Source organism: Saccoglossus kowalevskii, chromosome 1 (genome assembly GCF_978046115.1).
Source record: "Saccoglossus kowalevskii chromosome 1, keSacKowa6.1, whole genome shotgun sequence".
In the NCBI taxonomy this organism is placed as follows: Eukaryota; Metazoa; Hemichordata; class Enteropneusta; family Harrimaniidae; genus Saccoglossus; species Saccoglossus kowalevskii.
This window is the reverse complement of record NC_140641.1, coordinates 35,787,711-35,808,172: the sequence shown is the minus strand read 5'-3', so window position 1 is coordinate 35,808,172 and position 20,462 is coordinate 35,787,711. Positions and strand designations below refer to the sequence as shown.

General features: G+C 33.7%; 1 protein-coding gene across 1 annotated transcript; it reads right to left on the bottom strand.

Annotated features, from left to right (window-relative positions):
* Positions 1–988: 988 nt before the first annotated feature.
* On the bottom strand, positions 989–20,295 carry LOC100373013 (very long chain fatty acid elongase 4-like). The gene is made up of 8 exons (XM_085501099.1): positions 20,160–20,295; positions 11,842–11,910; positions 10,239–10,426; positions 4,143–4,226; positions 3,714–3,770; positions 2,459–2,573; positions 1,863–1,990; positions 989–1,429 (listed from the first exon to the last, which is right to left on the bottom strand). The coding sequence occupies exons 2-8, from the start codon at positions 11,897–11,899 to the stop codon at positions 1,172–1,174; spliced, it is 888 nt and encodes a 295-aa protein (XP_085357225.1). The 5' UTR covers positions 11,900–11,910; positions 20,160–20,295; the 3' UTR covers positions 989–1,171.
* Positions 20,296–20,462: the final 167 nt, after the last annotated feature.

Here is a 20,462-nt window from a genome sequence, read left to right as displayed (position 1 = left end):
TATTTATTGTGGATCAAAACAATGGAGAAAACTATAGACACAATTTGTTGATTGTGGCTCAGATCAGTGTGACATATGGAGTTAGACACATGGCATGACATGACATGACACAAAATATGAGATATGATGTGACATGTGACATTACATAATATTCTGGGCATTATGAGTTCCATAATTATAAGCATATGTAAAAGTGTATTAAATTATCTTGTTTAGACCTTGGAAAATGTGTAAAGATCCTAAGTAAGGGAAAGAGAATTATGCTTAAAACTGATGAACAAGACTAAAATACAAGCTATTTATTTACTATGTTCACACAACAGCATTCTACCAGAGCCGAACTATACTGCCCTTCCCACCAATTAACAGGAGATTATCTCCAATGCAATCCAATATGGTCGGGATTCGAAAGAAAGCCGAGATCTGCCATAGTTCGATTCAGTTCGGTCAGAACGAAACAGTGCCCTCAAATAATTAGTATGAAAAAAAAACATGGCTGAAAACGATGTTGGTGTCATGTTTGTGTTGTTTCTTTAGCTGGGAAAAAAAAGGTAGAAAAGACAATGAACTGGTGTTATGATTTAGGTAATAGTATCTCTGCCAAGAGATATGGCACGTACCTCTTTGTCAAATCGGAAATTGCGTGAAGTTACGAATGATCTTGTCTCCACCATAATTGAAATGAGAGGTTACTTCAAGTTGAAGAAGACGATTGAGGGTGTGATTTGAGTTTCCGATGGTTGGGCCCTACGTATACACAGTCAGGCCATGTCAGGGCTCAACCCTATCGGAGTTCTACCCCAAGGGCTTATTGGAGCCAAACTTGGCCCTAGCCGAACGCATATACACAGCCATTTTTGCTGGCTCGAGCCGTAGGGCTCCGATAACATGCTGTCGTGTGAACGTGGCAATAGATTTTACAGACATATATGTTACAGTTTACCACACTATTGGTAACTGAAATGTTAGAGTAATGAAAACGGTAGAAGTTCTAATTTATCTAAAACATCAATGTGTAAGTGATTGTGAATAAAAATTCTAAGAATTAGGAATAAATAATCTTTTAAGTCATGTGATCGCCCATTAATGTGAAGAAAAGTTTGGGGGTCAATAACTCTTACAATACACAATATTGTGATTATTAGAAATATGAAAAAACACTGATAATTGTTCACAGTTCTTTTCCAATTAGTTTTGATGTCTTTTTGAGGTTGTAATATCCATTTTGGTTGTCACTGCTCTGACCGTTGCTATGCAATTGCTTGTGCTTAGTCTTACGCGGCTTGAGGTAAGTTTTCTTGAAAAAGTTACTGAAGAGGACTAGATGAGAAAACAAATAGATAACCAATGCATAGAGATATCCCTTTGGGTAGTTACATCCAACAAATAGACCTGTTAATGTCTGGAACATTCCCAGTATAAACTGTGCCTGTGAGGATACAAAATATTTAATATGATTAACACATACATTGAATTTTCACTTGTAAATACAAATGCCCTGCTGACCTGGACAAATGTTGATTATAAAACACAGATTCAACAACTGATTATAGATTCAACAATCACGACACTAATTTTTGGGGTATTTCCATGCTTAATAATGTGCTATACACATTTGATGATTGTCAATTTCGCTGAAGTGAGTGTAGCTCAATTAATGCCATACTTCCCTTTCAAAGTTCTGCATTTCAACAAAAAAAAAGAAATTTAAAATCAGCAGATGTTCAGTCCGGGAGATCTTGCATTGAAAGGAAAGTCATGTGACAGCAAAGACAACATAACAAGCCACTAAAGAACATAGCTTTAATGATGTTGTAAATTATTTTCTAATGGGCATGTATGTATTTATACTATGTACTCACCAGTTGTAGTGAAGTAAGATATTTTTTCCACCACAAGTATGGTTTCATTCCAGGTCCTAGAGCCGACAACAAGTAATAGCTGTACATGATAGCATGAATTAAACTGTTGAACATTGCTGTAAAAAACGCTGCAAAATGAAATAAATAAACATTTATTTATTTATTGTTGACAAAATGTGTGCATATGTATTGCTAGAGTGATGGACAAATAAAAATAAAAAAATCTGTATTTGTATTTGTGATATTGCAATAAAATATACAATTAGGTGTTCTAGTTATGCTAAATATTTATTGTATTCCATTGCCAAAGATAACAATTCATGGCCAAACATCAAACCATACAAAATTAGAATCCCAGATTGGTATTTCAAAACATGTTTAATATTTAAAAACATATTTAATACTTTTATTACAACCAAATTTTTTCCCAGTAAGAACACAATATTTACCCATTTTAGAACACATTTCAAATAGAAATGCACACAAAAAAATGTATTCAATGTAAATTTAATCATTAGACAAACTGCTGTCATTTAGGTAAGCAAATGCAAAATAATTGAGCAAATACTGCAATATGTTAAAATGAAAACACCTACACTGTCCACCTGGTACAAACTTGACACCAATCCACCAAAGTATGGGCATAGTTGAATGGTGATACACATGGAGAAACGAGATCTGGTTACTTTTTTTCCTCAATATGAAAATAAACTGAGAAAAGAGAGAATAATCAACACATATACTATGCATGTACTATACTATAGATGTTGTGCGAGTCAACTTGCTCACCCCACAAACTCTAATACCGTTGAAAAAAAAATTTTTTTTTTGCTTCGAATTAATTTTCTCTATTTTTGCTAAAGGAATGATTCAGTGAAAATAAAATACAGCCAATATACCTTTTACCCTATATTTTACATTCAACTCGTCTGAAATCAGTAAAAATAAATTCCATACAAAACATTTCCGGCTATTGGCCTTGTTTTTGTTTCGCCTTGATGACTTTGAGGTCATAGTTCGCACAAGCGTCCTCTTTATAAAAAGGGTGTATAATTTTCAGCGAAAATTAATTCCAGCTAAAATAAAGTATTTTACAGTACTTTCATTATCAATACACATTAAATTTAAATCAACCAAATCCTTTTATGTAAAAAAACAGTAAAGTCTTATTTGTCCAACATTTATTTCTGAATTCAACATAGATTAGGTTTCTATGTGGAGAAGACCTATTTGAATGAAGAATAGTTAGAAACATTTATATTTTACAATATTTTATTTAGTTTGACTTGATGATATTCATTAAAGTATCAAGGTAAACTGATTATAAGCAAAACACCATTTTAACAATTTATTTTAATGGCTTGCCCTGTATAGAAGAGCAGATCATAGCATAGAATAGAAGATATCATTACGTAGGTGGGACAGATGACAGTATAAGATAGGAAGATGGGTTACAAAGGGTATGGAAGATAACTGCATATGGCAGGGAAGGTTATCTATCAAATATATTATCCATATATATACAAGTTTGCCAATAATCAACCAATTAGAATGTAGAAAAAAATAAGTTACTCATAACACACTAAAAAAAATCACAAAAATGCAATTTTTAGATGATCAACTTCAAAAACTATACAGACCAAATATACCAACAGATTATTAGTGATTGGCTAAGTATTATTGGCCCTTTGGAATTTATTCCACCCACGTTGAACAGTTTGCCACTACTACTTGTATGACTTTAAAATGTTCTTAAAAAATACATTACATGTATCACACAATAAAGAGATTTGTTAGGAAAGCAAAAATTAAATTTAATTTATTAGTTTTCAATAATTGTTTATTGCTTACCGTGTCAATGAATTCAATAAACTTTGAGAAGAAAAACCACCAACATGCTCCTGCAAGCTGTTCAAAAAAAAAAAAACACAAATGACTATTGGTAATGTTATTATTACATTATTATAATCATTTTTGCATTTAATATTTTGGTATTTGAATCAGATGTTGAATTCAACAATTACCATAAATATTTCGAAAGTGTATTTGTCATTGAATCCCAGCAATGATAATACAAATGAAGGATTGTGACATATGCTAAAGCTAGGGTATAGGTTTGAGCCACGCTGAAATTAGAATTTCCTTCAAAATCACATGGGCATCCCCAAATGGAATTTTTGCATGGAAAAGCATGCTTGTATTTTAAACTGTTTTATTTTATATTATTATGTACCGGTAACATTAGAATACCCATTTCTGAGATTTATGAGTTAAACTTACCCTAACTGCCATTGGATCATCACTATAGTCCATATCAGCGCATGCCCAGCTAAATCCAGGTCTTGGCCAGGCAGTTATAATAAACTAATGTAAAAAAAAAAAAGAATCACACATTTTATAAGTTCATATTTTGTTTTACATGAAACTACATACTTGGTATTTGGGACAAATGATTCTAGCAATAATCTCCATTCATTTGTCACCAAATACATCCTCCGTTTGAAAGTCAATACTAAAATATACATGATAACATTTTGGTAATGATCCCATGGAAAAGAAGCTCTTTCCAATATTATATTCCCAAAAGAAACCATCACTATAATCCACAGAAATTCATTTATTTAATGAAAAGTAGAAACAAACATACAATTAAGCTATGAGGTGATTTTATTCACAAATCTTTATGGTAATTATAATCAAAGAAAGCTTAGAAAGAACTCCTGTGTGCTGAGAGTTTTGGAGACACATTAAAAATTAATTCAAAATTACTTATCCTTGAGATATTGATGGAATAGCTGAAAACTAATTATGCAAATAAGGTAACTACCGGTAATATGAACAGATTTAAGTGTAAAACTAAAGGTCTGCACAATGTACCAAGTTTCATTGAAATGTGATTAGAACCAAAAAAATATTAATTATTATGCTAATTAGAGAATTAATATGAACAGATTTTAACCCCAAATTAATCAGGCTGTCTATTGTCCTAGAGCATTTATGTACCAAGTTTTATTCAAATGCGATGATCAATACTTGAGATATCAGTATTAATTAATTATGTTAATTAGGTGATTAAGAAGCATAAATATTTACCAAAAACTAATATGGTGCATAGTCTTAGGTTCATTGAAATGTGATGGGTACTCTTTAAAAGTTTCATTGAAATCCAATGAGTGGTTTTTAGACATCAGTGCAACAACCATAGAACAGCAAAAAATTAACTAATTATGCAAATTAGGTGATTAATATGCACAATTATTTATCCCAAAATTAATCAGGTCTCATTGAAATGTGATGATTATTACTTGAGATATCAGGTGAAAAGCTGAAAATTAACTAATTATGCTAATAAGGTGATTAATATGCACAAATATTTTACCCAAAAACTAATTAGGTCTCTGCACAGTCCTCAAGTAACTACATGTATGTACCAAGTTTCATTGAAACGTAATCATTACTACTCGAAATATCAAAAGTTGAAAATTAATTAATTATGCAAATTAGGTAATTAATATGTACTGATATTACTCTAAAAACTATCAGGTCTGTGCAGTGTCATATGACACCTATGTACCAAGTTTTATTGAAATGTTATGATTAGTACTTGAGATATCAGTGGAAAAGCCGAAAATTGATTAATCATTATGTAAATTAGGTAATTAATAATATTAACAGATTTTTACCCAAAACTAATCAAATCTGCGCATTAGTTCAGAGCATCCATGTGCCAAGTTTCATTGAAATCCAATGAGTGGTTCTTTAAAAATCAGTGGAACAGTCATAGAACAGCTTAAAATCAGTTAATTATCATGCAAATTAGGTAATTAATATTCATAGATTTTTACCCAAAACTAATCAAATCTGCGCACTAGTTCAGAGCATCCATGTGCCAAATTTCATCAAAATCCAATTAATGGTTCTTCAGATATCAGTGGAACAGTTTTGAAACAGCTAAAAATCAGCTAATTATCATGCAAATTAGGTAATTAATATTCATAATTTTTTACCAAAACCTAATCAGCTCTGCGCATTATCCCAGAGTGTCTATGAACCAAGTTTCACCAAAATTTGATTAGTGGTTCTTGAGATAACAGTGGAACAAAAAAAGTGACATACATACATACATACTACATACATACATACATACATACATACATACATTTCTGATTTTTATTCCTCAATATAAAAATATACAGGTCATCTATTATTAAAAAGGGTTACCATAAACAACGATATGAAAAATATTAATCAATATAATGATAAAAGTATAAACATTAAATATAAAATATACGATACATTATAGTAACAATCAAATTAATAACAATGCAATTATAACGAAGCAAATTCACGAGGTGGCACACACATACATAGTGTGGCCCATTAATTATTTGGTAAAATAAAGTTTGTTTATTATTAATACGCGTTAATGTCCTTTTATCCGTCGGTATAGGTGGTTTCCTACGTGATTGCATCTGATATCTGTAGCTGATCATCCGTCACTGTGGCGACAGCGTCATTAATGCAGAAAGCATTGATGAATGACTGGATTGAGTGACTGAGTAGATGGTATTCGAACTCACTCTTCACGCGATTTCTGATACGTGTTTTAAAACACATTAGCGCATCCGTTGGATCAAGTCCTTTCAGTTTATTATATCTTGTAACGTGGATCGACATCTTTGCAGTTGTGACCAGGAAGCAGATCAATCTATGGCAGTACTTGTCGTATCTTGGTTTTGGCGGACCAAAGATGAACCATTCCAGTGGGAGGTCATTTTCTGTATCCATTAGTAGTTGGATTACCCAGTTGAGAGCTCGATGTACTGGTCCTAGTCTACTACATTCGAGAAATACGTGGACGAGGTTATCGAGTTCATCGCAGAAAGGGCACGTGTCTGAGTCTCTGATACGGGACTTCAGCAAAAATCCACCAGTGGGATAAGCAGCATGTAGAAAACGCCACTGTAGATCGCCATCCTTTTTCAATATTGGCGATAAGTAGCTATTGTCAAAATTAGGTTTAATGTCTGAAGAAAATGATAATAAGTCATGCCAGACAGTTTGATTTTGCTCGTTCACCAATTTAAGGTGATTGAGTTGGGTTAAAAACGTGTATAACGTACCACGCTCTATTTTATAGAGGGGGTAATTCAATAAAATATCATGGTCGTCATTCCTATAGACAATATCAATAGGGTAGTTGACGTCACGTGGTTCTTCACTGGGACCATTAGTAATTACCCGTTTCCAGATTAGTGGTATTGCCCTCATGATGACATTAAGAGTAATTTCAAGCACACGTTTAGAGTGTATATTAATAATGCTGTAAAGTATATCTATGTCCATCCAAGTGTTGTTCTTTAATAAATGACCTATTTTTGTTATACCAGCTTCACGAATGTGAAGCATGTCCAATGGTATGTTTTGTAAATAGTGTAACAGTAAGGGATTATGAAATAGCGGTTCATTGATAACATCGTTATATGTGGTCGGCGATCCTCTTCGTTTAGTGGGAAGTGAATGCCAAACGTCCATCAATTCACGGTAATATACACTTGAATTATTACTTATTCTCGGGCAAGAAGTAATAAATACTTGTTTGTCATATTTCATATTATTACTTTGTTGCAGAAAGTAATCTGTGAGAAGAAAGCAAGGATGATGGAGCCCAGAATACATATATCTCTGTATATATTGCAGTCTAAAACAATTTATGCGAGTGTGAAGATCGATGAGACCTTGACCTCCCTCAGACACAGGTAAGTACACTATATTTTTCTTGATCCAATGCCGTCCGCTCCATAGAAAGTTTAGAAAAAGATTTTGTATTTCATCAACTATTTGTTTTGGTGGCGAGAGTGGTATGAAGCGATATAAACTTTTAGATACAATGATTTGATTAATAATGAGAGTTCTACCTTGGTAGGACATCTTAGGTGAAAACCTTCCCCACCATTCAAGTTTAGATTTCACTTTATCTGTAATGCCATCCCAATTGCGTGCCATGTATGCATCGCTATTCCCAAGAAACGTGCCAAGCACCTTTAGCCCCTCATTGTTCCACGTAATGGATAATGGTTTATCAGTCCGTGTTTTCCAACTTCCTGCCCAGAGACCATTCGACTTATTAAGATTAATTCTAGGGCTTAATTTCAGAAAATCGTCGTTGTGTGTGATAAAAAAGCTGGCATCGTCAGCATATATGTACCGGGTTATTATTTGAGTTGTGGTTCTTAAAACCCTGCATACCACTCTCTTTACGTATTTTGTTCAAGAGTGTCTCAAAAACAATAGAATACAACTGACCACTGAGTGAGTCGCCCTGTCGTATCCCACGTAGGACAGGATTTGTGAGTGTTGAGTTAACTCTAATAAGACTTTGTGCTCCAGAATAAATCAATTTAATATGTTTAATAAAGGCTTCCCCAAAACCGAAAACCTGCAGTGTTTTAAATAAAAAAATCGTGATGCACCCGGTCGAATGCTTTCTGCTGGTCCAAAGCGACTATAGCAAGTGGTACATTATTAATGTTGGAATATGAAATAATATCCCGGACTAGACTAATATTATACATACATACATACATACATTTGAATATTTTATTCTTGGTTAAAAAAATCAGATAACATTGTCTAGTTTAAATACAAACTAAATCATATATCAGTAAGTATAAAACATAATCGAATATAACGTGTACAAAATATCGATATAAAAAGCGAGGTATAAATTAACAGTACAGGTAAACATTAGTCATTTGAGTAAATATAGCAAAATATACAAACGGTGAGTAGAATTATAATCGAATATATACAGAAAAACGATTTTGAGAACAAATCAAATGTCTGATTTTATTATGAAAACAATCTCATTGTTTATTACATATATTAAAAAATTCTAAAAAACCAGCTGAAAATTATTGTCCATTTAAGTTAAAATTGGCGATATTATAAGTTCGTCTTGATCAATGGTAGCTAGGACATCGTTGATGCACCACTGGGCGATGAATACTTTGAGCGAGTGACATAGGAGATGGTACTTATATTCAGCTCTTATTCTTCCTTTCAGTCTATGCTTGAAGCACTGTACGACATCAGTTTCAGGTAGGTCTTTCATTTTTTTGACACGGGTAACATGAATGGCTGCTTTGAGTGTTGCCAAGATAAAACATAATAGACCATGTTCTTTTGTTATAGCTTTTCGCCTTGGCGGACCAAGTACAAAATGGGCTAAGGAGATTTGTTCATAATCAAATAAATTTGACAACATATTTTTTACCATATGTAAGAGTTGATCCAGCCTTTTACACTCTAAAAATATATGGACAAGATCGTCTTTCTCATTACAGAAAGGGCAGAGGTCATTGTCCCGCAAGCCCGATTTTGACAAAAAACCACCAGTAGGGTACGCACCGTAGAGGAGCCTCCACTGCAGGTCCCCGTCTTTTTTTCTTAGAGGGGAAATATAGCAATCTCTGAAATTAGGTCTTTCTCCATGGAGAGACAGTAAATCACACCAAAGTGTTCCAGGCAGAGAAGGGTCCTTGTCGAGTTTTTTAGACAGGACCAAGAACTTATAAATTCTGCCTTTCTCTAGTTTGTACAAAGGACAGTTAAGTAGAATATCATTCTCATCGTCTCGATGCAAGAGCTCAAGAGAATACTTGGGCGTGACTAATTCTGCATTTTGAATATACCCGCAATTTATTTTGTCTTTAAAAGCTATCGGTATTGCACTATATATAACGTCAAGAGCGATGGAAAGCAAGCGTTTAGAATAAATACCTACATTCGCATGCATGGATTCAACAGACCTCCAGATGTTATTGTGTAAAAGGTCACATACAGACATACATACATACATACATACAGACAGGGTAACTGCAAAGACTCCCTTTTGTGCTTCGCACACGGGAGTCAAAAATGAGCATTCTCTTGATTTGTAATACTGACTTTTCTTTTACTATTACATTCATTTTATACACATAATGCTATTAATTGATAGAAAATATTATTTCTAAGGATGCAACAAAGATATTATTATTATAAACATATTTAATAACTTAAAAACCAGAATTTATTTAGGTCAACATTTGAAATACAAATATATATTAATATACTGTAGAATATTTTATTTTCGCTTAGAATTCATTTTCGCTATTTTCACCTAAGGAATGATTCTGTGAAAATAAAATCCAGCGAATATACTTTTAAACTCATCAAAAATCAGTGAAAATAAATTCTATTTAAAACGCCCAAAAACCCTTTTCAGCGAAAATTAATTCCAGCGAAAATACAGTATTCCACAGTACGTAATATATGACCAGAAAACGGTTGTTGTGTATTTGGTAAATCCTACTCAATAAGACATTAACTCACCTCATGAAACATAAATGATGACAATGCTACAAGACAGATGTTATATGCAAACATAAAATACTTCAAGTCATACGCTTTCTTGTTTTTCATCATATGTGGGCCCTTCCATACTATTAATAAATACAACGCTGAGAGGGTGTAAGGCAGTACAGGTGATGACATCATCGGCCAATCTTTCACACGAGGATCTGTATTACAAATAATAATAATATTAATAATAATAATAAATACAAGTTTATATAGCACCTAGTATCCATCGCAATGATGCTCACTGACGCTTAGTTTCACAGATAGGCTTACTGAAACAGGTAAGATTTGAGTTTGGTTTTGAAGATGTTCACATTTAGAGCAGAACAGATGACATAACAGCCTTGCCCCTTTTAGAATCTAGAATAAAATCACTCCATTTAATTTTACCAAGTAGTATTTGACCAATTTTCAGGATTTATTGGCTACTAGAATGCTGACTGATTACAAAATTGTGCTTTTAGTTCTCCAAAATGCCATCCATCTTAGATTTGTCTTTTTTGGACCTATGGTTTAATACTAATTCGAGATTCTACCAACATTACTTTATTATTCAGTCATGACATATGGACTACTGCACTTCTAATTTAGAATCACATCTTGGAGAATAATACTACTAACATTCGGTTTTCAGTGTATATATATTAACGCAAAACTTCTCAGATCTGTGCATTTTTCTATGACATCTATGAACCAAGTTTCATTGTAATGTGATGATTGGTACTTTGTAATGTGATGATTAGCCAGAAATTGACTAATCATTATGTAAATTAGGGAATTAATATGCATGGATTTTTATCCAAAACTAATCACCAAGTTTCATTAAAATCCTATGATAGATATCAGTGGAACAGTCATGGAACAGCTAAAAAATAGCTAATTATCATGTAAATTAGCCCAGAGCAACTATGCATCAAGTTTCATCAAAAACAAACACATGGTTTTTGAGATATCCGTGGAACAGACAGACACGCACACACATACAGACACACTAAATGTAAGGACTCCTATTGTGCGCTTTGCACCTAGGAGTAAAATATTCCCATGTTTCTCAATTAATAAATAATATGGCTAAGTAAAATTTGGAGGGGAAAATATTGGCCAGCAAATTGAAGGGAAAAGTACTCCACCATCTAATACCAAATCTTCTACAGCATAAATACAAATGTTTCATTTTAGCAAAATTTTAGCCATGATTTGAAAATTATACATGTTGGTCACATTAAATTGAAGTTAGTAGACATTTTATTATGATTAATAAGATGTTATTGCAACCACAAGAAAAAAGTAGAAGCTGATGTGCAACTCATAAAACTTCATACTTGTCTAGCTTTAACCCTTTCACCACCAGGTTACTTTTTTCATCACAAATTCACAAAGTAGTCCCATTTATAGTCTGCACTCTCTTTCAGAAGATTGGGACAAAAATAGCTATAAATATTTTAGGAGAAAAATTAAAATTGACTCAAATTGTGTCTGTTGGCTCTAAAATTGGGGTTAATTTCCAGAAAAAATGCAGAAAAATTTGGGTGAGAAAATCAGGTGATAAAAATGATACATGAAACATATCAATTACCTTGTTTACTTTCAGCCCAGGCGACAAACTCTTTTATGTGTTCTATCAGAGACGACATGTTTAAAGACACTGAAAATATAATAATGAAACTATCATTGTTAATTTTACAATAACCTTTTAAGTTAATCATCTGTCATCTTCTATAATAATGGCATCATGGTAATTTAATGCACAATCTAGCCATCAAGCAGGCCTAGCCAAACATAAGCCATGCAGATCTTAAACTGGGTGTATGTAAGGAAACATAATAACAGGATTTCAGTATGTAAATCACACTCCACTGAATGTAACAGATTGGTCGTGCACCGTGCAGGATTTCAGTATGTAAATCACACTCCACTGAATGTATCATATTGGTTGTGCACCGTGGAATCTAAATTTAATCAAAGTGTTATTCCAAACTGTTAGAGACAATTATGTCATTTCAAGGTAGACAATGATTTAATATAATCCGATCAGATTTTTTTTTGGAATGGCAGGAACGGGTGCATGTTCAAATTTGTATTTTACACACATTGTATATGTTTCTATGGGTCTCATATCAAACATGATGCTGCGACACAACCACTGTCTTTAAATTCAATTTTTTTTACTGAACATTAAAGGAAACATCAATCCAAACAACATAATAACCCTTAAAGAAAAAGCTCCACAAATGTAGCAGAATGCAATTTACAGTTTTTTTATATCACTTTTCATTCTCCAGATATTCAACTTTTCCTCAGTATTATGTAGTCAGCCATCTTGATTTTCAAGCAAAGGATTATGGGTAAAGTATGATATCATGTCATCATGTACTGGTGCCATCCATGTTTATAAAATAGTTGTCATGAAAACAGAACTGAAAATATTTATTTTTATGTTTTTCTACCAAATGCTCAAATTTCCTTATATTGTATACAATTTACCAATGTGAGTAGGTTATATAGGTGATATATTACATGTTGACCACAAAAAGGGGACAAAAAAGTGTCATTCTATATTTCATGACTAAAATATTGACTTTATGTGTATTTGTAATATTCTAATTTCCATTACTATAATTATATACATGAGTAATATGCACAACGAAAATTTGAACTAATTCACATCAGTATTTCTCATGTTATAGATGATATAATATTCTCAATTTCTGACAAGATTCTATGATGTCATACTTTACCCATAATCCTTTGCTTGAGAATCAAGATGGCTGACTACATAATACTGATATAAAGGTGAATATCTAGAGAATGAAAATTTATATAAAAAACTGTTAATTGCATTCTCCTACATTTGTGGAGTTTTTTCTTCGGGGTCTTTGTGTTGTTTGGATTGATGTTTCCTTTAACTCAAACAACCAGTTAACTCCATCTAAAAACCTTGATCATGATGCAGAAAGCGTTAAATCCAAGAAATAGATTTAAATCAGATTTAAATCATATATCTTACATTTTGTATTTATCGCACATAATGCTACCTTCTGATCGGTTCACTTCACTTAGTATACTCAGCTGGAGGCACCAAAGCAAAGAAAACAGATGGACTCAGACATGAATGTCATGCAAATCTCAATTAATATGTTTGACTACAGCCACCTTAAATGGCTATAATTGCAATAATATAATGAATTTCACAGACATCTAACCTACATTTATTTATTTATTTTTTATTTATTTATTTATTTTATTTCACCAGAATGACCATTATAACAGAACTCATAAACAAAATACAATAGTAGTAATTCCGGCGTGGACCATGGAAATAGTCCTTATGGACTAGTCCAGTCCATGGCCCAGACTGTCAAGTAGATATTTACAATTTACTGGTAAAGGAAAGGAAAATTACTATTTACATAACGAAAATTAAAAGGTAATCTATATGATTTAGATATAAATATGACTAAAAAATTATGTGTAATAATAATATAATCGAACTGCTGGTACAACAAACTTTTATGCAGAAGAAAAGAAAAAAAAAATTTAAGGGAAATGGGAGGTAATCGAGGAATTTAACAAAGCAAATAATGTTTCATTTCATATTTAAATTTGTTTCTGTTGGTTATGTTTTTGAGGGAGTCTGGAAGTGAATTCCAGTGTTTTACTGCAGCAAATTTAAAATTATGTTGTGAAACTGTAAGTTGAGCAACAGGAATTGACAAGTTACCGCTAGACACTGAACTTGTGGGATAGCAATGTGGGTAATCATTAACATACTTATTGAGGCTATGTGCATATCTGTTGTGTTTAAGATCGAAGATAAATAGGCAGGTTTGTAATTTACAAAGTTTGTGAATATCAAGTATGCGTAATTGGATAAAAAGAGGAGCAGAATGTGCTTTAAAGTGCGAGAAGGTGATAAGGCGCACAACTTTTTTTTGTAAAAGCAGAACTGGTTCAAGAAGTGTTGGGTATGTGTTTCCCCAGATTTCAATATAGTACATTAAGTGTAGGAGAATAAGTGTGTTGTATAGTAGGATGAGAATTGATCTGGGAACATAGTGACGAATGCGAGATATAATGCCCACTTTGGGACTAATGGTTTTCACAATTTTTTCAATATGAGAATTCCAATTTAGGCATGGGTCAATGGTTACTCCCAGATAAGTGGCTTTAGACACGCCCTCTATCAATGTATCATTGATTGCGAGCTGTCCCTCCACTTTTACTTTTCTTTGCGGGGTTTTCAGGATCATATAGTTTGTTTTTTCTACATTAATTGTTAATTTATTAGCATTGCACCACTGTACAACATTTTCAAAATCATTATTAATATTAGAAAGATCAATAGAGTTAGTTTGCAGGAATTTAAATAAATTAGTGTCATCCGCAAAGAGGCGGAAATTAAAAGCATCAGTAGAGTGGTTAATGTCATTTATGTAGAGAAGAAAAAGTAAAGGCCCTAATATTGATCCCTGGGGCACCCCGTATTGAATCTGTCTGAGTGTGGATGCAGTTACGTCAATGTTTACTGTTTGGTGTCTATTAGTTAGGTAGCTTCGGAACCATGAAAGCGGGAGACCCCTTATCCCATATTAAGCCAGTTTTTAAGGAGATTATTGTGGTCAATAGTATCGAATGCTTTTTTTAAGTCAATGAAAACCCCAAATGTAACAAAACCGTTGTCCATGTTGGCAGTGATATCAGAAACAAGGTCAACTAGGGCAAGGGCGGTACTGTATTTTTCCCGAAAACCATATTGTGAGGACAAGAGTATGTTGAACTTATTTAGGAAACCAAGTAGCTGATGATTTACAGCTGATTCAAATATTTTACTGAATACGGGTAGAATAGATATGGGCCTATAATTGCCGACATCCAGGGCAGATCCCTTTTTATATACTGGTGTGATTGTGGCGAGTTTGAGAGAGTCAGGAAAAACACCTTGAGCTATAGAACAGTTCAGAATGTGCGCCAGAGGTTTAGAAATATACTTTACAGCATCAATTACAAGTTTAGGATGCACATGATCATGTCCCATTGCTTTGTTGGGGTCTAATCGGTAAATAAATTTCATAATATCCCGTTCTGTGACTGCTTGGAGGAAAAAAGACGACGGAAAATTCCCTGTGAGATAGTGATTAAAATTTACAGATGGGTGAATTTTTCTAGCTAGCTCAGGGCCAATATTTGTAAAGAAATTATTGAATTCATTTGCAATATCGTAACTTCCTGTCAAAACTTTATCGGGAGCATCACGTGATTTAAGACTTTGAGGGGTGGTCATATTATTGCATTTATTTAAAATGCTGTTAATTGTTATCCAAATCTTACTCGTATTCCCATTTGCGGAAATAAATTCATATTTAAAATAACGTTTTTTTGCCAATTTTAACAGTTTTGTAAGAATGTTTCGATATTGCTTGTATTTAGCTTCGATATCAGTATTTGTGGGGTTGTTTTTCATACTAGAAAATAATTTGTTTTTAGTCCTGGCTGAATTAACTAGACCCCTGGATACCCAGGGTTTACGTATTGGGGCGTCCCTAGCATTGCATTCAATAATAGGAGCGTGAGTAGCACAAACTCCATAAAAAATATCATAAAAAGTATTGAAAGCGACATTAGTGTCCGATTTATTATATACTGTCTGCCAAGAAATATTACTCAGATCAGAATGAAAGTTTGTAGAATTATAATGGGAGAAATTGCATTTATATATTTTTTTATTATTTTTAAGAACATAATCAAGATTTTTTGCAATAGAAAAAATTGGTAAATGGTCACTTATGTCGGTTTCTAAGGTACTCCAAGAAATAACTGGAGATATTAGTGAGAATATGGTCTATAACAGTTTGGGAGTCAGCTGTGGCTCGAGTTGGAGTATTAATTATTTGTGCATAATTATAACTGTTCAAAAGTTCAATATATCTGCCACTTGTTGAACTGTTCACGCTGGTATCAATATTCATGTCTCCTAATATGATACAGTCTCTATTTTTTGAGGAAATGTAGTCAAGACATAGTTCTAGGCTATCAAGAAATTCGGTAATTGGGGTATTTGGTTTCCTATAAACTACGCCGACGACGACTCTCTTATTTTGCATGAGGGTGTCAACAAATATTGATTCAGAGTGAACTAGTTCAATTGTACTTAGGTGTGAAAATGGTAATGATTTATGTAAATAAAGCATAGCCCCGCCACCTTGAGAATGTGAGCGGTTTGAGGTGATAAAATTTTAGCAAGGCAAATTGAAAAGGGAGCAATCAGAGTCATTATGTAACCAAGTTTCAGTCAAAGCGATAATGGAAAAGTGATGTGGTATAATACTTAACAGTGAAACAAGATCTTCAAAATTCTTACCGATGGATCTGATATTTGCATGAAAAGTGGAGAAGTATTTCTTAAGATCAGTGTTATAATCGGAGGTAAATTGTTCCACAGAATATGATTCACAATTGAATTGTATTGGCGATGTAGTGTTATTGATGGAATTCATGAGATTGTTGCAGTACTATCCAAATTATGTTGTAATGTAGTCAATGTCATTGACTGACGATATTCGAATCGGCCGCTCTCCTTCCGACTTCCGGACAAGGACTGTCCCGTTAACTGTCCAAATAAATTTCCATTTGCACAACCTTCTCTTTTCATTTGCCTTATGGAATAACTGCTTACTTTCGGGAGTCAGGTTTTCATTTATAAAGATTCGGGTGTTCGTCTTATTGTCAATTTTCAGGTCTTTGGTAGATTTATTTTGCATGTGTTTCCTTGCATTGTATATCTTGTTTCTGACAGATCTACGTACAAACTTGACGATTATAGGAGGAGGGTTGTGATGATTTTCCTGTTGACGTCTTGATGGCAAGCGGTGACTAATATCTATGTCGTGTTCAGATATATCCACTCCAGTAGTTTTAGCAACTGACGCGACAATGACATCAGTATTTTCTTGTTGCTGTTCAGGAATTCCATGAATCTCCAGATTGTTACGTCTGGAGTATTGTTGTAGGTCGCGAAGCTCTTTTTGTGTGACGATTACGGTGCTCTGAGCTAATTCGAGTTGCTCGGTTAATAATTTGTTTGACACCTGAAGTTTGGTCATTTCTTCCTTGTATTCTTCAAAAAATTTCCCCATAAACTCTACAGCTTTTTGCAAATCATCAATCTTATCAACTTTCTGGCATAAGGATTTTAAAGTAGACATTATCTCACCCAGCTGGCTTTCTTCTCCATAATAGCATTCTTCTACATAATAGCAGTGAACTTATCATTGCTTGACTTATTTGAACAGTTTAAATGTTACTTATTAATTTTGACACATGCATTCATAACTTTCAGTGATAATGAAGATTAACCATTTTGAAACTAATTCAATATTTTTTCAATAACATTTATTTCATAAAAATAAATATTATTATTATACATCTGTCATCGTAACACAGCGTTACAGCGTGCCGTAATTTTGCTGTATTTTACAGGGTATTCCAATTATGGAATGATATGGACGTGCATAAGCGTCCTCCAATAATGAAAACAAACATGGCTGCCACCAGAGTTTGACCGGACTCCACACAAAGACGTTTGCTGATTCTGCTCTAAATATTTTGGATTTCGGCATTCCCATGGTGTATCCTTGGAAGGAAAAGATGTATAATAATAAGGTTATTACGAAGATACCTCAAAGTATGCACTACTCCTGCTGTACTGTCTTCATGCATACTTTGAGGTATCCTCGTAATAACCTCATGTTATCATACCTTGTGAGCAAGATCGTTATTTTGATTGGTCATGTGGCAGATAATAAAACTCATTATTATATGTCTAGCTCTGTTTACCTGGCGTTGAACGCTACAATAATTTTCAATATTGTACTCATTTTATTGTACATGTACCCTGTTTGACCCTTGACACTGGAGAGAAAAGGTCGGCTAAAATGTTGCTTCCGCTTTCAGAACTACCGGTAGTTTCTTACCAGACACTGTAATGATGTATTCAAAATTTGCATAATTTAACACACTCCAAAGACACAAATTATGAATGCTCCTTTTTCTTACTCGATCAAGCCATAACTGCAGTTGTATATGCCCCTCTTGAAAACAAATAGTTATATACAACTGAATTAGGGGGTTGGAGGGTTAGGGTTAAAGTTAGGGTAAGGGATACATTGGAAAGTCTTTCCAAAATATCTTCAGAACTTATTATAACATGTAGTAACGATTAATAGATATGCGATTTCATTTCAAGGATCAGGGGCCTGGATATTATCGCCTTGACAGAACTCATTGATAAATTCACTCACTACCGAGATTTCAAAAGCATGATAAAAGTTCTGAGTGTCAGTAATCCTGATCATCATGTCCCAGTACATTGAAACTAAGACTGAGATTGAAACATCATACTACAAGGGTTGTGGAGGATGGAGAAGCCATTAGAGCAGCATTCTTGATGACATGCAAATGAGTGCTTTAGTTTTAGTCCACAAAAGGCATATAACGTCAAGTATGTACATAAACAAAATACCAGAATTTATGTTCTATGCATTGTACACTATGGTATTTTGTTTTTTGTGTTTGCAACAGCATTCAATTTATTTTATGTTAATTTATTTAGTATATCAAAACATACAATAACCTCAGTGTCAATAATCAGTCAATATGACATATTGCATTACGCTTGTTTCTAGTATACCCGTATTTAGCTGGCTTAAAGGCCGATAGTCACCACGCTGCGACATTTGTGTTGATAAACATTGATTTTCCCATAATCCAGTGCGCTATTCTAATGGAAATCACAAGTACACAATGTATGAGGTTTGACCTTGGCGCGACTTGCACTATACCACCAGTGACTCCTTTGACACCTTCCAATCACCTAAAAAATACCTAATTAAAGCTTGGCAATGTCTCAGTTGATGTGCCCAACAGCCAAAGTCGTCATCTTTGTTTACTGTAAAATGACTAATTTTCACTGGGTTTAAATTTCACTGATTTACCATTTCAGGCATATTCAGTGGGTTTTAAATTCACGGTTTCGTCATTTAGATAATGTGTTCTATGCTAAATTGTACATATTCACTGTGTTCTAATTTAGCGCATTTTTCCAGTCAGCGAAATAAGCTAAATTAAAACCCAGTGAATAATTACCCCCTTTACAGTATATGAAACCCATATATCTCGCGCATGCGTGGTGCGACGTCTACCGCCCTTTAACTGGATCAGCTTGCTTTCAAAACTGACACATATCTAAAGTGTAGAGGGTAATCTATTTAAACATGTCTCATATTAATAACATGAGTAAATATTACAAAGAATATGTTGAAATGTTAAAAAAATTATTACAAATTATAAGTTTTTATTGAAAAGGCGAAGCCGGTCGGCTGCATGGAAGTTACGCGCGGACGAGAATCACTTGTTCCCCCGTTCTTTCATGATCACCCCCGGCATCTTCCAACTCAACATGATAAAGGACGATTTCACGTTAAGAACGACTGCATTGCATAAACCCTTTGTGGAAGGCATATATATAAACCGCACACACATATTCTACGCGTTACTGTCGAACATCGGGAGCATACAAAACAATGGCACAGGACAAAGGTGAGTGCAGCGCAAAGAACGCCTTCGTTTTCATTCGGCTAATAATAAATACATTTATTGATAGAAAGTGATGCTTAAATTTATAAGGCGATTTTGACAAAATACATAATAATAATCACATTATCCATAGCCAATGATTACTGAACGAAGTTATACACCCATGATATTAATCATATTTATTATGAACTCCTATCTGTCAGTTAAAATGCTGCTATCTGCGAAAATCGCGTTGTTATTGATATAATTTGATAAAACCTTATTTGGCAAGACACTGTAAAAACGCCCACTACGCCTACTTACCTTTATAGGGATCAAATATTATAGTTTATACAATATCGTCTTCGAGCCTGTACTGGAAAACCAGGGAAACGAAAATACCGGTCGAAAGTGTACCTCAAAGGGGTATGTCTATATAATGCCTTAACAACAGCCATGCAGCGCTTATAATGAATTCCCCATAAATTGATGGTTGGCTAAACTATTATATGCAGACTGGTGATCAAATTAGGTGGGTGTGTCTAAAACTTTTCTAACACTCCTACAAAGGTATTAATTATGCCAATACTAAATATACCAATATAATTGTATATTTCTACGCAACCC